Below are 19,903 nucleotides of genomic sequence, written 5' to 3'. Positions count from 1 at the left end.
AGTGCATGCTACAATATAATCTACATAATCAACAAAAGAAATAAAACTTCCATTGCAGTGATTGGAGCCATTCCATTTTTTGTGAGTTTAATTAGACACACCTGATACCTATCAAGTATACATTATGTAGTTTGTTGCATTGTAAATCCATGAATAGTTCAACATGTTTTTAGAAATGGAAATTTGTATTTCTCTTACTTGTCTCTTAAAACCACACCTTCAATGCAAGCACCAAACAATACAACACAAGACATATCTGTTTTAGTTAATTAAGGTATAACCTGTTTAAAAAGATTAAAAATAGTTGTCAAGTACAAAGTGCAGTTGTGGTTATATTTTCATATACATGACATTTTAGAACATTAACAAATATTAATATATATATATATATATATATATATATATATATATATATATATATATGTATATCCAAAGATTTTTGTAATATAGGACACAAACAGCAAATATGATTTACATAAACAGAGCACCAGATATTATCAAATACATGATTTATAATAGTGCTGACTAGTTGATTATTTTTACCTTGACTATTCGACTGTGGCAAATAACACTTCTGTTTCAAAAACGTTGCAATTAAGCAACCTGGTTTCAAAAAGAAGCAGTACTTTTTTTCATTCAGAAAAATGGGGGCAAGCTTAGCATGAGTGGACAACTATACAACATATCTGTGTAATGGATGCCAATTTAAAATGCTACCACTACACCACCTTACTAAAGTCTGAGTGCAAACTTTGAACATTTGCTTTGCTTGGATTTATTCAAATACCATACTCCAAAATACAAAAACAGTATGACTGGCAGAAAGTTTATTTCAAAGGATACAAATAAATGAGGTGGTTGCTATAGCCATAATAGTGCCAACAGGGATGGACTTCTGAGCATCCTTAAGATCGCCTGATCTGTTAGAACCTGCCATGATACCTGAATAAACAAAACATTCATTGTACATTGAAACAAGTAAAGAGTTACACATTTCATACTTTCAATCTTTCTACGACTTTACATTGGACCTCAGATATATATATATATATATATATATATATATATATATATATATATATATATATATATATATATATATATATAGTATTTTAGTGTTTTCCACGGTTCTCATTTAATATAGCACTATCAATTTTCAGTGACTTTTTTTAATAATTCAAAGAACCCTATGAAAATGCACCACATTTGTATGCTATCCGCCACGAAACAAACTCATGGAGGATAGCATGCAAACACTCTACACCAGAAACCACAATGTAAGAGTCAAAAACCACAGTACTGCACTCAGGGAAAAACATGGCGTGACACAAGTATATTACAAGAAATCCACACAAGATGGCATGTCCCCAGCTCACTGTACACAACAACACATACAGTGCTGTAACGCCATAAATAAATCTATAAATTATATACAGTTATTATTATACAAACAAATAGGTGGATTTTCATATTGGACTAAATACACCCTTTTTATTTTTATTCAGAATTATGCTTTTTTAGCTCAGGTTTGCACAATTTTATTTTTAATATAAAAATAAACTCAATATGCAAACTAAAGTTGGATTTTTAAAGAAACAAATAAGCTTTTTGTCTCAAAAGGACACAAGCTGTCCTTACCAAGTTCCTTCCTCAGCATCATGCTTTTGTGCATGTGGCCAGGTTAACTTGACAATCAATAACCGAATTTACCCAATAGGCCACACTCTGCACCTGCATTTCCATTCTTCATTCTCCTTAAACCACATCCCTGCCAAACACTAAATGTATTTACAGTATTGATATACAATACTCATGTGACGGGTCTTTACCTGTTACAATTGATATGTGAGTTTGATTTTTAACCATGCTCCTACTGTCAACAGTGCACTTCCTAACCTTGATAAATATCTTATTTTAAGGTCCTCTATATAAATACATTGTTTTGGGGTCCCTCAGCTATATAGCCTTGTTTCTAACCTGAATTGCTTTGTTGTCTTGGCCTTCCCTGGCCTGACCCTGCATTTAATCTGTGGCAGAATCAGTTACCATCTGCACAACTGAATTGGAGTCACATGTCAGCCAGAGTGTATGTGACACATGGTTCACATGCATGAGCCCAATTCAGCCTGAAACAACATATAATAATGTACTTTGCTGGCCTAAGAAGATGAAACACAGTCTTCTAATTAAATTAAGAACATGTATACAGTAAACTCTTCTTTTGACTGGAAGTAGAGCTTTATATACTGTGACAAAATGATAGCAATGTATAGGTAATACTTATTCTGTTAGCACAATGTACTTTAATTAAAATGTACAACTGAGGAAACAGCTACAAAGCTATAACGTTAAGAATGGTTGCAGTATCAACTGTACAATATGTAATGTATGGCTCTTCAGAACAAATACATTTATTGTGTATGTCAGTTTATTTTGGCTTGCCAGTAATTTCTACCTGTGACAGAAGGAAAATAGATCCCAACCAAGAGAGTGAAAAAGGTAGCAATATCATTGGACACATAGGGAGAAGTGAATGTTGAGTCTGGTGCAAAGATGGAAGGCTGGTCTTTCTTTTCTACCAACATTCCCTGAAGTCCATAATCACTCCAGAGATTATCTAGGAGAAATGAAAAAAATGAAAATTATTGAACTGCTTTTGCATGTCATTCTATAAAATTCACAAGTACTGAAACGACATGTTACAATATTTGCAACAAAGAGTGAACAATTGCATGCAGGTGGTCTAAGAAATAGTGTTTGGTGGTAAAAAATAAGAAAATATGCAGGTTGAGGTACCTGACAATAGGCAACACATTTCTAGGATTATCACGAGATGAATGGTTAGCCCAGGTTGCAGAATTCTGATTCAGAAACGGTTTACGCCAAATCAGAAATAGATGAGATCAGAGGTTGGTGTGGTCACATTAAAAGAGTGCAGGGCCAAAAACATGAAGTTCTATTGGCTGACCATTTCCTAATCTGAATTCCTATGACCCGTGTTAGTAGGTCTACTATAGAATCTCGTTGGCTATCGCCTGGTGCCTCGAGCTGTCAGGTTTCATTGCTCTAATGATGTTTTTTCAACAGCAGTGTCAATAATCTTTATACAACCCCCTCCCTCCAAAAACTGAACAAAGTGTGACATTCTAAAAAAAAATCTGTTAAAAGAATTTACACAAACCAGTTATAACTCCACTGGCAAGTCCAGGGATTCCTTGTATTTCTGTGACATTATTCATCTCAAAATATTCGTTACAGGAGGCGTTGAGGGAAGGACTGTCACAGAACAGGCTCCAGAGCTTGGTGGTCACTGTTTCATTTGCTTCTATTACAACCTTCGCACACACATCATAGTTGCGACTTAATAAGGTCCGGTTTCCCAGGAGACATATTCTGAATTTAAAAACAGAAGAGGACAGAGGTGATGCCTGTATGCACAAGTTCCCGTTTGATATGGGTGTTTAGTTGATAGTAGTCTGAAATAGACAGTGGTGCTACTAAGCCCTGTAGAGCAGGTTTTTTTATTCTAATAGTACTAGCATAATTTTCGAGCAATTTCCATCAGGCATACCTAACATTCTATTTGACAATCTGTTGTGAATACAAATGTATATAGGTATATATCTAACTTTTAATTTCTTTAACACTTTATAGATGCATTTTTTTTTCCAATCATTACTATCATTATTCAAAATTACACCACATTTAACACCTCCCCCCCCCCCCCCCCCCAAAAAAAAAGAATAAATATTATCTGCTTGGTCTTACATAATAAGGAATAAACCCTAAATATAATTGTTTACTTACGGAAAATCAGGAGGATCAAAGGCACTTTTGATGACACCAGCATAGATCGCAAAAATAGAAAGCACCACGCAGGCTAGGAACACCAGTGCAAGTTTGTTCACGTATTTGACTCCAACATAAACTACCAAGGCCATTAAAACAATACAACAGGTTCCATAGACCCTCATATTGTTAAGCATGGCCTCTGTCTCTCCACCATTTTCACCTTTGAATATGGCTGCATTTGGGACAATGTAGGTCTGGAGGAAATAAAAATGAAGATAATAGGATAAATCTACAATTGCAAGTCGTAATGTCTGAATGCTACAGTACAGTAGACAATTCAGAGATAAAGCTACTCAACAACTGGATTTGGGCCATCATTTTATGAATAAATACTTAGAATAATTTGGAAGTAGGATTAATTTACTTACCAGAAGAATTTCAATGGTACCAAGGATATACATTGAACCAGCAAATGTTGTCCCCAGGTAAAAGCAAAGTCCCACTGCCCCTCCAAACTCTGGACCAAGAGACCTTGAAATCATATAGTACGAACCACCAGCTGTGAAATGAATATGACGGATCAGTTTAAATGGGAGTTGCAGAAATGGTTACTGTCTGTGATACAAATCAATACAGCATTTTATGATCCAGTGAATTACAGTGGGAGAACACAAGAAGATTATTTTTCCATTACATAATGCAGAGGATTTACCAAATTTAATTTCGACAGCTCTGTAAATGTAATGTATCTTTTTCCTACTTAAGTTTGCCCCCCCTGGCTTTGCTGCTCTGCTGCTTAGACACCTGATCTTGTTCAACTTGAGCAACAAAACAAGTATTGTTGTATGTTCAGTAGGTGAGTTTTGCGTGGCCGATGCAGATCTACATTATAAATACAGAAGCATAATAGTGTGTAACGTCTTCAGGTAAGGTTAAAAAAAAACAAAACAGAACCAACATTTAATTTGAACATGGTGACGCTCTTAAATTATATCATTTCGGGTTTCATGGTTTTGTAGAGTGCTTTCGATTCAAAAATAATTATCGGCTTTTAACTGGCCAAGTATCATCATTTGCCTCATCTCAATTTAAAACCCTACGTGAAGACGTCACACACTATTGTTATGCTTATGTGTTTATAATGTAGATCTGCATCGGCCATGCAAAACTCACCTGTTTACAAATTAAAAGGCGACAATTTGTTTTTAATTGAAAGCACTGTGGAGATTATACGCACAGCACAACCCAATTGTGTGATTTAAAAGTTTAACCGGCTTTCAATTGAAATGTGTCGGTTCAGTCAGACCTAAAAGAAAATTATTTGGAACCATTCCATTTCTAATATATACAGTGCCTTGCAAAAGTATTCAGACCCCTGACCAATTCTCTCATATTACTGAATTACAAAAGGTACATTGAAATTTCGTTCTGTTTGATATTTTATTTTAAAACACTGTAACTCAAAATCAATTATTGTAAGGTGACATTGGTTTTATGTTGGGAAATATTTTTAAGAAAAATAAAAAACTGAAATATCTTGCTTGCATAAGTATTCAACCCGTGCTGTGGAAGCTCCCAGTTTACACAGATGAAAGAAATTGCCCTAACGAGGACACAATTACCTTACCATTGGCCTCCACCTGTGAACCATTAAAGTTGCTGTCACATTTTCGGGATAAAAAACCCACTGTTGAAGGATCATTGGTCAGGCTGTGAATCTGAAGGAAAATGAACACCAAAGAGCATTCTACAGAAGTTACAGATAAAGTAATACAAATGCATAGATTAGGGAAAGGGTACAAAATAATATCCAAGTGTTTGGATATCCCAGTGAGCACAGTTGGATCAATAATCAGGAAGTGGAAGCTGCATCACACCACCCAGGCACTGCCAAGAAAATGCCGTCCCTCAAAACTCAGCGCTTAGACAAGAAGGAGACTTGTGAGAGAAGCCACAGAGAGGCCAACAATCACTTTGAAGGAGCTACAGAGTTCAGTGGCTGGGAGTGGAGTAATGGTGCACCAGTCAACCATATCAATAACACTGGCCTGTATGGGAGGGTGGCAAGAATGAAGCCGTTTCTCAAAAAGTACCATCTGAAAGCACGTCTGGAGTTTGCCAGAAAGCATGAGAGTGACCCAGCTGCGATGTGGGAAAAGGTTTTGTGGTCAGATGAGACCAAGATAGAGTTTTTTGGCCAAAACTCAAAGCGCTATGTGTGGCGCAAACCTAACACTGCCCATGCCTCAAGACACACCATCCCTACAGTGAAGTATGGTGGTGGCAGCATCATGCTGTGGGGATGCTTCTCATCAGCAGGGACTGGGCATCTTGTTAAAATTGAAGGAAGAATGGATGGAGCAAAATACAGGGAAATACTGCAAGAGAACCTGCTTCAGTCCGCTAAAAAACTGAAGCTTGGGAGGAAATTTCAGCAGGACAATGATCCCAAGCACAAGGCCAAAGCAACATTGGAGTGGCTCAAGAACAAAAAGGTGAATGTCCTACAGTGGCCCAGTCAAAGTCCTGATCTCAATCCCATTGAGAATCTGTGGCACTATTTGAAAATTGCGGTCCACAAGTGTCATCCAACCAACCTGAACAACCTGGAGCAAATCTGCCAAGAAGAATGGGCCAAAATCACTCCGACACTGTGTGCAAAGCTGGTACATACTTACCCCAAAAGACTTAAAGCTGTTATTGCAGCGAAAGGTGACTCTACCAAATATTAATGTGTGGGGGTTGAATACTTATGCAAGCAAGATATTTCAGTTTTTTATTTTCCTAAAAATATTTCCCAACATAAAACCAATGTCACCTTACAATAATTGATTTTGAGTTTCAGTGTTTTAAAATAAAATATCAAACAGAACGAAACTTCAATGTACCATTTGTAATTCAGTAATATGAGAGAATTGGTCAGGGGTCTGAATACTTTTGCAAGGCACTGTATATTCTAATTGGCTCATGAAGCTGAACTTGGATACAATGAACAATGAGAAAGATAATCTGGTGGCAGAAATACCATTGCAATTACAAGGAAACGAGAATTGATCTCCATTCATTTGCCTGGATGTGCAGTGATAAAACTAAATCAGCCTAGGGTCGGAGTCACTGATTCCCCAAACAATCATTTTAAAAATGCTCTACTTAAAAACTAGCATTTAGCTAATTCACTTTGCAGGATTTGTTTTCAACTTACAAGTTCAAATAAAACAAGGTGCATATATATATATATACTTGTATTACCTGGTACAACACCATTTGTTGCAATTGCACTCATTGATATAGCAGTAAGCATAGTCTGTAAAAAAGAGAGAGTGAAAAAAGTAGTCAGTATAGAATTACTTAAACCAAATATTATAGATATGCAGTACATGCATGGTGTTGGGTAACATGCAGGAACACATATATGAATGCAGTGAATGTAGTGGGTTTCGCAATGTCTATTTAATCTCTAACTTAAACCACTGGTAACTGTACTGCATTTATTTTATTTTTTTTAAATTTGGAATCGCCAATTATTTTTTCTCATTTTCTCACGGCTGCCACCCCCATGCTGACTCGGGAGAGACAAAGACGGACACACGCGTCCTCCGAAACATGTTTTTGTCACCTCTGTCACTAAGAATTACAGAAAAAATGGCAAATATACTGTGGTATTTAGTCAGAGAACAGAACAAAGAAAACTGAGGTAAGCAGTAGCAGTAACACTTTATTCAAAAGCCATCTGAGAAATCACCACGCAAGTCTCACTCAGCATGAAATATATATGCAGCAGCGGCATCTACTTATTAAACTAAATATCGCCTTATAAAATTGACTAGTGAGTATGCGATGTTTAAATTAGACACAACAGATCCATCTCACCACAACCCTCCGATTTCAGAAACAGATTTAAAACAACATTAAAATCTCTCTTGCTCTCTTCTGACACAACTGTTGGGCTTTTAAACAAGGTTGGGTTCAGAACATAATTCTATTGCGCTCGCTGCGGATGGGAAGGACTGTTTAGTCCACATATCATCTAATGCTGTTTTACAATCTAGGGAAATGATGCCGGTTACCGGCCATCGACAAAACCTGAGTAGGATAATTTCCTACACACACACACACAAGAAGCTCCTCCCTTGATGTTAAGTGCCAGTGCAGTGTTTATCCATGAATCCTCCCACAGATGTGGGAAATCAGTCTGCTTTCAATTCCCAAATTCAATTGTATCTCTGCCCCCTATTTTACTGCATTTAATCCTGTACTTCAGAATTCTGTAATCTGCCAAGTGTTTAACCTGTAGTACTTTGCATTTAATCACATCCTGATGTAACTATCACTATTTAATCATATCCTGATGTAACTATCACTATTATCTGCTGTATTATTGAATTTTGGTTTGTCACACTTGTACTTTGCTTGAACAAAAGTTATTGTATTTCTTGCTCTTATTGTATTACTTGTATTGTAACACTTGAAATGTATTTGCTTACGATTGTAAGTCGCCCTGGATAAGGGCGTCTGCTAAGAAATAAATAATAATAATAATAATAATAATCTCGAAAATGTTACTATAAATGGGAATGTTCAATGTAATGTGTATGGCAAATAAAAAAGTACAAAATATATGTATTCAGGGACTATTTTTTCAGTGGAAGGTTACATGTGACAGGCTAGCTGCAGGGATGACTTCAGGCCAGAGAGAATCACACAGACAGACAGTTGTTGCAGTGAATCTGAGACGCTGCAGCGCTCAGCGTTTTATTAACACACAGAAAATAAAAAGGTTGAACAAAACAGAAGACAGGACACGGCACTTGAGGCCAAATAAAACAGACAAACAAAATGGACTAACACTTAACAAATGGTGGACGGACAGACACACAAACACGGTGAGTAAAAATAAACAAACAAGTATCGTGCTGGTCCTACCAGCACGCAATAGCAATTGTTATTAATATTTAACTTTATTTCTCCTCCTCTCTCTCCCGTTCACTACTCACCGAACACCCAACCCCGAGTGAGTGGAACGTGCATCTATATATACTGTTGTGCCGGAATTCAATTACTAATTAATTATTCACTTGAATCCCAACACGTGTTGTGCAACCTCGTGCTCACATATTAAATACTTTAAATGCACGTGAAGTGAAGTGCAATTCCTGTGTCTAAATACAATTTTAAATAACTTGTGCTGCACACACCCATTTATATCCCGTGCAGCCATATCTATACACCAATATTAACACACCACATGCAACATACAACACAGAAATGCACATAGGGGCGGGCACATTGCCACAATACATAACATATTTCAAATTTTTTCCTTAAAAAAGCTAGTTCGAGTAATTATTTTCCCCCAAAAAATGTAGCCATTTTATAAGCGAAATAACCCACTCCAGAGTGTGCAGTAAGACCATTCTTATCGCATTTCCTGAGTGGTTGAAGGGATTCGGCCTGCGGCCTCATGCCTCACAACGCACCCAGGGCGTGCAGTAAGAATTGTCTTACCGCACATACTGTTGTGGGTTATTTCTTACATATACTAACAGTAGACTGTTCCCATGACAACGAGACGGGATTCTAAGCAGTTTTTGTTGCCTTCATCTACATGTGTTTTCATCTTTTTCTGCTTTCCAATAACAGCAATAGCATCGCCGTGTCTGTGTCTTTTAAGCAAAGATTCTTGAAAATCTGTTTTGCCCAGCAGCTTTTTCACACACACAGTAAAGTACATTTTGCCGTCTTGATAAACACGGGTACTTCATCTCCCATTCAAAATTATAAGAACGTAATTTCATTTACATTTTTCTGCATTACTACTGCTTGCAACTGCTTTGGTCACTGTAGTACAGTAGTCTCTGACTAAAAGGACCCTCCTCGGGAAGCAAGCGAAGTGTTCTCTAAGACGGAGTTGACCACCAGACACAATATGAATCAATAAAAATATATATTACTTGTCATGAAGCAGGTGCATCAACATATGAAATGAACCGAATAAGTATGTGTATGTTAATAAACAATAATAATAAAGCAACAGACAAACTAACATTAATAAACTAACTGTCAAACTAAATTGACAGCACCCCTACACATGTTTAAAAAAAGCAGCAGCAATATATAAGACATGCACATTATTTAATAGAATGGTGAAGCAACTCAACAGAACGGGAAAAATCTAATTGCTCAGCGACTTGTGTCTGATTCAGATTTTATTCAAGAGCTCGAACAATTCCCAACTTTTTGCAGCAAGAGAAACAGCGGCGCATTTTGCCGTTTTGTTTACGTGCCATTTTGTAGCAATGAGATGCATTCGTGGAAATCAAAATACAAAACAAGTCAATGATATTATGGCGGTTCTGGAAAGATTTAATAAACCAGTTAGTGTGCCTCAAGACACTTTTGGAATGAAAAGTCGCTTTTGAAAAAAATGAATAAACCATTTTAATGTCAGTTTGATGATAATGAGTTATCAGGTTACAAAAGAGTACTGTATCCATTGTGAACGAATCACTATAGGTGTCAAGAAGGTGTTCTTTTAAGCAAAGTTCCTGTTCCTTTAGCCGGAGCATTTACAATAGGAAAAATCAGTTTCACCCAAAGTGTGCTTCCTTAGGCTAAATGTTTTCTTAGGAGGTGTTCCGCAGAGACTACTGTACTTGCACAGAAGATGCTGACTGCTTAGCAAAAAAAATTCCGATTGACAACTACTTCGCCATAATGTCACAGACACTGGTCTGGCGCCAGAAACGTCTAAAAGTAAACATACTTCTTTATGTTGCTGTGTAAGCCAAATATGAGGCTTATTGCTGCCACCTACAGGACTGGAGTACCCTAATCAAGGCTGTTATATTCCTGGTTTTTTAAACAAGCAAGTATTTTACAGTCATTTTGCTGCAGTGTAATAGATTACCACGAATATGCATGTCTGAGTCCCTTTCCCATTCTGTGCGTGCCGTGAACACAAGACAAATACTTCCCCATCCAATGGATTTATTTTGCATCTAGGCCGCAAAATGTTGTGTTAATGCAACCTCTGTAATGTATTTAGGTGTAATGCATTTACGATATACCTCACAGTTCCTACGAGTATTTGATTACAGCACACCCAGGTAACGAGCCTAAACATGTAGGTAAAATTAACTTACACAAGAACAACACATGAAGACAATGGCGAAGGACTCAAGGATGCCAGCAGTTCCAACAATCCAGGTGAAACGGAGGAAAAGGATTACTCCCAGAATGTTCTGCATGCACGGGAGGTACACTCCAATGAAGGTACCCATTTGGGGACTCTGAAGGAAAAACAATAAAATGGGTTTTTTGTAAGAATGGTTATGTTCCTATTTTAAATAAAACAAACAGAAACATTCTAACGCAAGGCAGACTAAAATAAATATACCAGTTTACATATTTATTTTAATTTTAGAGAAGACAGAAAAAAGAAAACACTGCATCGTTGCCTATAAATGTCTCACACATATGGTACACAGATATCAGATTCTATACTTTGCCATATTTAAAAAGGGGTGGGGGGCTACTAGCATTAAGGATTTAACTTCCTATAGAATAAATCCATCTGGGGTTTGGGACCTGTTTAAATACAGCACCAAATTAAATAAAAAACAGGAACAAAACTGATTCATGAGGTTTTGCTGTTATCCTCAACCAGATACTCAACAATTCAGCAGATTTAGTGAAGAATAAACACATTTCATTGGTATATTCCTTGCTCCTGAATTTAGAAAACTTGGGCTGGAAATGGCACTTCGTGCCTTACTGGACTAAAAGCAGACTCTCCACTAGCCAGTTATATCCGCCATGACCATTTCCAAGCAGGAGATGTGAATATATTAGCGAAGGACACTTGGTCTTGTTAATAACACTTGGCACCTGTATAGTATTTTCAGTAGAAAAAGCAGCTGAAGGGACAGCAGATAATCCACTGAGACCTGAGGTAGTTCACAAAAACATGCAAAACAGCACTGGGTTATTTCAGTGCCCTGTAGCGATGGTGACTGTTTGTTATTTTTTACATTAGAACAAGTGGATACCATTTGGTTTTAACAAGGATTATGGATACATAATCATATTAATACCAGCATATCTATTTGTGTAAACTACCGGGACTGAAACATGATGTCAATTTCACAATGAAGAACCCTCCAAAAATAATTACAATACAACCTCCTTAAAAAATAATCTACTGTTTTCCATTAGGCAGGAAACTATAATATATATATATATATATATATATATATATATATATATATATATATATATATATATATATATATATTACCTCATTAGCTTAGTAGGGAGTACAGTATTTTATTTATAGAAAGCGAGGTTCAGTTTCAATAAAACTATATAGGTTTCATTGCCCAAATGATTTGCCCAGTTCTTACGTTACCATGTTGGGCAAATCATTTGGGCCATGAAACCTATATAGTTTTATTGAAACTGGACCTAGTTTTCTATAAATAAAATACTGTACTCCCTATATATATTAACTCTACAATCCATAGCTATAAGTTGTATTTTTTTTTTAACTGTTAATGTTCTATAATTACTAAAACTTTTGAAGCAGGACTTATACATAAAGGGCTCTATGTATCATTGATTTTTCTTTCGTATCTTCGGTTTGTGCCTGTTATTTTACGCATGCCTCTCACTGGCATAGATTCAACTAGCTGTCTGTATGTGAGACTTCCTGTTAAAACGATTACAGGCTTTTAGTTACTTAAAAATAAAGCACCTGAAAATATCAAATACATTTTATATACATTGTTTTTAATGTATTAAAAGTCTGTATTAAACAACAATGGCATAAATACATTTTGTTTCTTTTATATTTTAAGGTGCTTTATTTTAAACTTCACATTAATAATGGAAGGAAAACACGGAAACAAATCATTGCAGAGTTCTTTAATTAAACACAAACTGAAATCTTTTCTTCTCAGTAATTAATTATGTAGTGCATAGACCACTGAAATACGACGAAAAGCATTGACTTGCGTAACCTACTCTATGTACTGTACTGTTTAACTAAAATATACATAGACAAACAAGTTTTCTGCGATATTCTTAAGTTAAGCACTGAAAGCATAGGGAAGCATGGTTAGGGTACAGACGAGTACAAAAATGGTGAACTGGAGAATTACCATGCAAATTTCCATATGGTAAATAGAAACAAGCTTAGTTTTATTTACACTTTCTGTTTTTGGGGACCCTTTCTTTTAGATCTACGTTTTGGTTTGTTTTCTCTGTGCCCAGGGTCTGAGCTACATTTACCACAGCACATTCAGTTTGTCCATTTTTTTTAAAAAATTTAAATTCAAATACATTTATGGCAGGGCTTTGCCCTGCCCCCTTCTCATGTGCAGGGCTCCTCGCCCTGTCACACAGGTCAATTTCATCTTCGTGGAAATTTGTTTTCCTTTTCTTTTTGGCCGGTGCCATGGTTTCATCAAGGTCGGAGTCTGCAGAAGCCGTAGCTCCATCCTATTATATTTGCCTATTACTTCCTTCTGTTCACTATACCACTCATTTATCTTCCTGAAGGAAGTTCTAAATCTTGACTTTATGCGTTGCGAATCCATTTATAATGAAATGCAAATTCCGATGTCTCCTGTATAATGAGCAATTACAGTAGCTGTTCATGAAAAAGAGTTGTTTAGTACATCGCACTCAAAAATTCTACGAAGGACGGGGGCTACGAATTTGCAGTATTTACGAACACGAAAGTAATATTAGTACATAGAGCCCAAACTGTTTATACAGCTGTGTTGTGTTTTCCTTAATTTAAAAAGAAAAAAAAACACTGTTAAATAATTAAGGAAAGGTTATTCAGCAAATCTAAACCATAACTAGTGCTTTTGATTTTCGGTTTTTAACTGATAAAAAATGATAAAACACCCTGATACAAAACAAAAACGAAATTGGTGTATAGCCAACAAACACCGGAAAACACAACCGGGAATTTACTGTAACATACGATCTGTGTTCAGAATTTCAACAGCCGATTAGCGGGTAGAAAGCAAGTGTTCAAACAGTTTTATAATTCATTATAAAATCAAGTCATTTTTGTGCATGTATGTCTGTGTGTCAAATGGGAAGGCACTTACCTTCCAACAGTGGAGACGTACAGTAAAGAAAGATGCTTTATTTACACACTCGAAACGGCGTCAAAATACGCCGGACGCTGATGCTTTGAAGCGACGCGCTTGTTGTGAAAAGACCTCCCCCGAAAATAATAATGTCATAGTATATACAAAACCAAAGCACAAATAATAATGATTTAGATAAAACTCAAAAATAGCTCAAAATACACACAGAAAAAAATGAAATGAATAAAAACAGAAAAACAGAAGCCATAACATGACCATAACATACTGTTGACAAAATGACCACAGCATATTAAAACAGCATGTACATTTATGTGGTCATTAAACTTGCTCAATCTGATCATTAGAAGCCTTTGGAAACCAGGTTGAAAAAACACACCCCTCCCTCTGCCAGCCTGCATCCCATGGTAACTGTTCCCTTGGCGACTAGTAGTCAAGACCACGGAGGATGTTGACAAGCCCTCCTGTTTCCCAAAAAGCACCACGTGTGCACAAAGAAAAGATACAGAAAAAAGTAATGTTAAAAAGACAAAAAAATCATTACCACAATATTTTTCTTTTTCTTACTCCATTATTACTGTATAAAACCACGATGAGCATTGAACTTACTTTAATTTCCTTCTTCCTGGCCCCCTCATTATTCTCCGCCTCTTCATGTTCGACCACACCCTGAGTCAAATTAGTGTAATTTGCCAGTTTATTGAGAAGTGATGACACCATGGGGTTACTGTCCATCTCCTCCTGTTAACAGGTATACATGTAATATTCTTTAAGTTAAGCAGCAGCAGGTTAATCACAAGAAAGAGTCTAACAAGGCATAACCAGGTTACACAGAGTACTGTAGTCTGAGCTAAGCTTGACTGGTTTAGCCCAATAACCCAAGTGGATCAGGTTTAGTGCTGGGGATTGCCATCTGTGCTTGGGTTCAATGTCACAAAATATTCTTATGATGTAATTTCATAGAACAAAAATGTATTTGTTATCTGAATAATAAAGTTGACAGTTTTACTATGTCACCTGGAACTTCAAGGTTTAAGTGATTGTTATACAATTGTAAAGCTGAAACTACCTCAAACAGTGCCATGTTCTTCCCATCATAGAGGTTTCCTCTGTCAAGGTCACAGCTGTTAATAAAGGGGCTACTTTCTTGTGGGTTTCCATCTCCTGAACAACAAACAAACGAGAGAGTTGGTTAACCAATAGTCAGCAGTTTACTGTGACCATATTAAGCATTCTTTAAACTCAGAAAGCTAACAAAGTAAATATTATCAAGCAAACGGTTTATAATTAGAATTTTATGAGGATGGCTTTGGAATGACTATAAAAAATGATTACCACTGCTAGAAGAAGGAAAGTGACTGCTTCAGAATCCTGGCACCTAACTGCAAACAGCAACACTCTTGCATTTATATATGAATGCAAAAGCTGATTGTTGTTTGCAGAGCCCGATTAAAACAAAGGATAGCATTTAGATCACAAGAAGAAGTTAGGCCATACAACTAATACAACAAGGACGAGTATGTGCATTTTTATGATAGAGAGGAATGGGTATAAATTACCTTTTGGCTGTATGTGTAATCATAAGTTTCAAAATGACCAGAGTTGTGTGAGTCTAGCTGTACTTTAAAAAATGAAAATAGTTTAGATCTTACTTAGTTGCAACCGGCTAAATCACAGTACAATCAAAATAATCATGAGCCATTCTAGAAGCATAGTAAGACAGCGTGTCTCATTCTCAGGTGGCTGAAGACACTCTGCATCTCCTCCTGCCTCGAAACGCAACCATGGCTTCAGTCGTATCAGTGCAGTATTAGTGTGTTATTGATCACATTAAACCCTTGTTTGCTGAGCCCCTTTTGATGCTCTATGCTACAATAATGTTGTGATTTTGGGAGTCAGCTGTTTTACACCAAAATTACCATATGTTCCATTTAAGATACCCCAGGCAAACTATATATATTTTTTTGTCACAGTGACAAGTTTTTGTGGATTTCTAGTCATGTGTTTGTTTATGTATTTATTATTTATGACGGCGAGGCGCTGTGTGTTCTGTTATTATTTCTGTATTTAGTTATTGTATTTAAATGACGGCGAAAGCCATGTCTTTTTGGTGTATTATTTATTTGTATGTTATCGTTGTGTAAATGATGGCGAGCGCTGTGTGCTTGTTATTGTTTTTATTTAAAATGTGTTCTGGCAGAGGCGAGAGTGGGTACTCGTCCTCTGCCAGGAATAATTAGAAAACCTCGTGCAGAAGATGGCCATCTCCCGAATTAATTAAGTGATTAATTTGTTGCTAAATCGGGAGATGGTCATCTGCATAAAAGCCTGCAGCGCTCTCAGTTCGTGGTGGGTGTATGAGAGGAGCGGAGAGAGCGAGGAGAGAGAGAAAACTAAACTAAATAATAATAATAATAATAATAATAATAATAATAATAATATAGGAACAGTGAAGGCTACTGCCCAGCCTGACCTGTTGTTTTGTGTTCGTGATTTTGTTTTACCTGTTTTATTTTCGCTCTGTGAGTAAGTTTCTTTTTGTTTAAACCTTTTATTTATTTTTGTATTATTTGAATAAAATGGCACCGCCACTTCTCTTTGTTTGGAACCTGCAGTACTGTTGGTGTCAGTGTTTTTAGTTCCTGCTTCTGCCTTGACGTCACCGCCCAGCCACCCTGTCACATATCTACATCATCCTTAGTCCCTAAAATCCTTACGTTTGATGTACGATTTTAGAGACTTTTAAGCTGCTCGATTTGCCTATGTCTTTGTGTAAATTGTTTTATTCATTTTTGGGTTATTAATTGCTCTAAGCTGACACCAGGCCACTGACTTTTCCACTTCGAATTATGCAGCCCACGGTGTATATTACCTGCCCCAATTTCATGTGCCCAGTATGCCACCAAAGAATGAGATACCCAGGCAAAAGTATATATGTCCTGAATCTGCACAAAATAAGGATTTTAGAAATAGGTAACATAATACCTCCCTTCAATGGTTTGTTATCCATAATCCTTCTGCAATCTGAGGTAATGTCATTGTATGTAGTACTTGCTTATCACAATATGGACCTCTGCATATGTCAGCTTTAGTTTAATTGTTGAAAAAACAGTGTTTCTGAATTCCTTGGTGTGTCCTGGGTTCAATGATTTAAAATATGTGCACCTTTATACACATTTGAGGCGTTTACATGTCCTAGACTGACACCAGGCCACTCTGACTTTTCTACTTTGAGCTATGCAGCCTATAGCACCCACCTCCATTTCATGTGCCCAGTATGCCACCAAAGAATGAGATAACCTGGCATAAGTATACATTTTCTGAAACTCTACAAAATAAGGATTTTAGAACACCTCCCTTCAATGGTTTGCTACCCATAATCCTCCTGGAGCCCGAGGTAATGTTGCCACATGAAATAAAAACAAGTGTTTTTTTACTACCTTTGGTTACGTTGGTTTGTTTTGAAGGTTTATTTAGCCCTTCCAGTACTCATGTACTGTGTGGTACTTTTCAAAACACTCCTCCAAACAGAGGCCTGGCTGAGAGGGACAGCGTGGACAATGCTGTTCACTAAGCCTCGCCATAGTTTCTGATCTTTTAGTCTCTGGTACTCTTTGTGTATCGAACAAAAGGCTGGAGATCACAAAGAAGAGCGACCAGAATTATCCCGGGTTTAAAAAGCATGTTGTAAGCAGACAGGCTAAAAGAATTGAATCTATTCAGTCTTGAACAAAGAAGACTATGCGGTGATCTGATTCAAGCATTCAAAATCCTAAAAGGTATAGACAATGTCGACCCAGGGGACTTTTTTGACCTGAAAAAAGAAACAAGGACCAGGGGTCACAAATGGAGATTGGATAAAGGGGTATTCAGAACAGAAAATAGGAGGCACTTTTTTACACAGAGAATTGTGAGGGTCTGGAACCAACTCCCCACTAATGTTGCTGAAGCTGACACCCTGGGATCCTTCAAGAAGCTGCTTGATGAGATTCTGGGATCATTAAGCTACTAACAACCAAACGAGCAAGATGGGCCGAATGGCCTCCTCTCGTTTGTAAACTTTCTTATGTTCTTATGTTCTTATGATGCTTGGCCAAAGCACTGGAGTAAAATTTGTACTGCTGCAACATCCAGTTGCTTTCACCTTTGAGCAATCTCAGCAGATAACAACACGTAATGTATTGTGAAATGTATTGTACAACATAATGTGTCTACCTAAAACCAGAGCACAGCAGGGGAATTTTCACATGCACATTTATTTATAAAGCAAGTGCCTGCCAGTTCATTTTTCGTTTCAGTGCTTGGCAGTATGGTAACAAAACCCACAGTTCCAATAAACCAGGGGTCAGCAACCTATGGCTCACGAGCCATACCTGGCTTCAAGTAACCAAATATGGCTCTCAAGTCTCTAAGCCATTCACAAATACACACACACAAACACACACGCACGCACGCACGCACACACACAAAAAAACAATTAATTAAACATACTATTAGCGTCATCGCACATCTACAAATGACCATGTGATATCTCAATTTATTTATTTATTTTTACATACACCTACTCACTGCTCTTTTATTGGTGCTTGTATTCCTGGAGTCTGTTTCATTGTGTTTTGATTGGTCGAGAGACCTGTCAACAAACAATATGCACACGAGTCACAATCTGTAGACCCGCTTTTACTGCGTTTTTTTCAGTTTCGTAGTGTAGAGCTCTTTAGTTTCATTAAAAAAATGGCAAAAAGAAAGAAGTCGGATGAGGAATACCTTTCTTTTCAGCCGGAATGGAGACATAAAATCATAAAATCTAATATACAACATCTCATGACAAACCATGCTGCATTTGCAATGAAGTACCCAGAAGGTGAGGTGTGGAAAAAGGCCTGCGAGGAGCTGCAAAGAAAAATGAAAGTGGGGTAAAGTAAATTACTTGCATGGTCAAATAAAGGTGGAAGTTTAAATTCATCAAGTTTCACAAGCTCTTTAGAGATCGTTCGCAAAGGTAAGCCTTTCACTGATGGAGAATATGTGAAGAGCTGTATGCTTAATATAGCCAAAGAGCTATTTGACAAAGACAAAATCTTGCAGCAAATACAAGATATGCCTTTATCTGCAAAAACAGTTCATAATCAAGCTGTGAAAATGGCTTGACAAGCAGCAAATAGAAAATATAAGTTCTGCTACATATTTTTTGTTTGCTTTGGATAAGTCAACGGATGTCTGTGATGTTGCACAACTATTTATATAGGGCGATATATATGTGGCAACTACGAGAAGAAATGCTTGCAATACTGCCAATGAAAAATCAAACAAGAGGTGAAGACATACTTAAAACTGTACTGGATTTTGTAGCTAGAAGCAGATCCAGTTAGGGAAGCTTGCTTCAGTGTGTACTGACAGTGCACCCAGCATGATGGGAAAACACAAGGGATTTGTTGCTCTTTTGTCAGAACAAAAGAAATGTCCCATTTTAAACTTTCACTGTCTGCACCAGGAAGCTTTTATTATCTTGTGGACATTACAGGTCATTTGAATCAACTTCATGTTACACTTCAAGGGCAGGGAAACACAGTCCTGCCTCTACAGCAGGCAGTTTTTGCATTTGAATCCAGATTGTTCTGTTCATCAGAGATATCGAGACTGTCAGACTGACTCACTTTGAGATGTTATGAATGTTTCAAGATTCATGCATGGTAGAGGATCCTAGCAACAAGCCTCGTTTTGTGGAATTTCGCAGACACAGAACTTTGTTCAACTTTATGATTCGTCCCCATGAAACTTGTGTGGAAACACTGGACTTGATGGTGATTCCAGGCATCTCAATCAGAGATTTGTAGCTGGAAGCTGATGACTTCAAGGAGTCAGACATTTGGGTTGAAAAGTTTCGCACTCTAAATTCAAATTTGAAAAGCCTTGCTCAGCAACACGCATAACCCTGGTTCCCTCAAGTAGAAATGCAACCATTACCGAATGGGTATTTACCTCCTAAA

The 19,903-nt window shown here is 37.1% G+C and overlaps 1 protein-coding gene across 6 annotated transcripts in view; it reads right to left on the bottom strand.

The window, feature by feature from the left end:
* Nucleotides 1-19,903, bottom strand: part of LOC117394700 (solute carrier family 12 member 7-like) — a 128,044-nt gene that overhangs the window by 41,887 nt on the left and 66,254 nt on the right. For all 6 annotated transcript variants that reach the window (XM_033993180.3, XM_059014333.1, XM_059014344.1 and 3 more), the window contains exons 2-11: nucleotides 14,983-15,077; nucleotides 14,523-14,654; nucleotides 10,935-11,081; nucleotides 7,042-7,096; nucleotides 4,221-4,351; nucleotides 3,808-4,046; nucleotides 3,182-3,393; nucleotides 2,456-2,617; nucleotides 844-942; nucleotides 199-256 (exon numbers count right to left, since the gene is read on the bottom strand). In XM_033993180.3, the coding sequence (XP_033849071.1) occupies nucleotides 199-256; nucleotides 844-942; nucleotides 2,456-2,617; nucleotides 3,182-3,393; nucleotides 3,808-4,046; nucleotides 4,221-4,351; nucleotides 7,042-7,096; nucleotides 10,935-11,081; nucleotides 14,523-14,654; nucleotides 14,983-15,077 (1,330 nt within the window). The remainder of the gene's footprint in view (nucleotides 1-198; nucleotides 257-843; nucleotides 943-2,455; nucleotides 2,618-3,181; nucleotides 3,394-3,807; nucleotides 4,047-4,220; nucleotides 4,352-7,041; nucleotides 7,097-10,934; nucleotides 11,082-14,522; nucleotides 14,655-14,982; nucleotides 15,078-19,903) is intronic.

This window comes from Acipenser ruthenus, chromosome 3 (genome assembly GCF_902713425.1).
Source record: "Acipenser ruthenus chromosome 3, fAciRut3.2 maternal haplotype, whole genome shotgun sequence".
Taxonomy (NCBI): domain Eukaryota; kingdom Metazoa; phylum Chordata; class Actinopteri; order Acipenseriformes; family Acipenseridae; genus Acipenser; species Acipenser ruthenus.
This window is presented reverse-complemented; position numbering and strand designations above follow the sequence as displayed.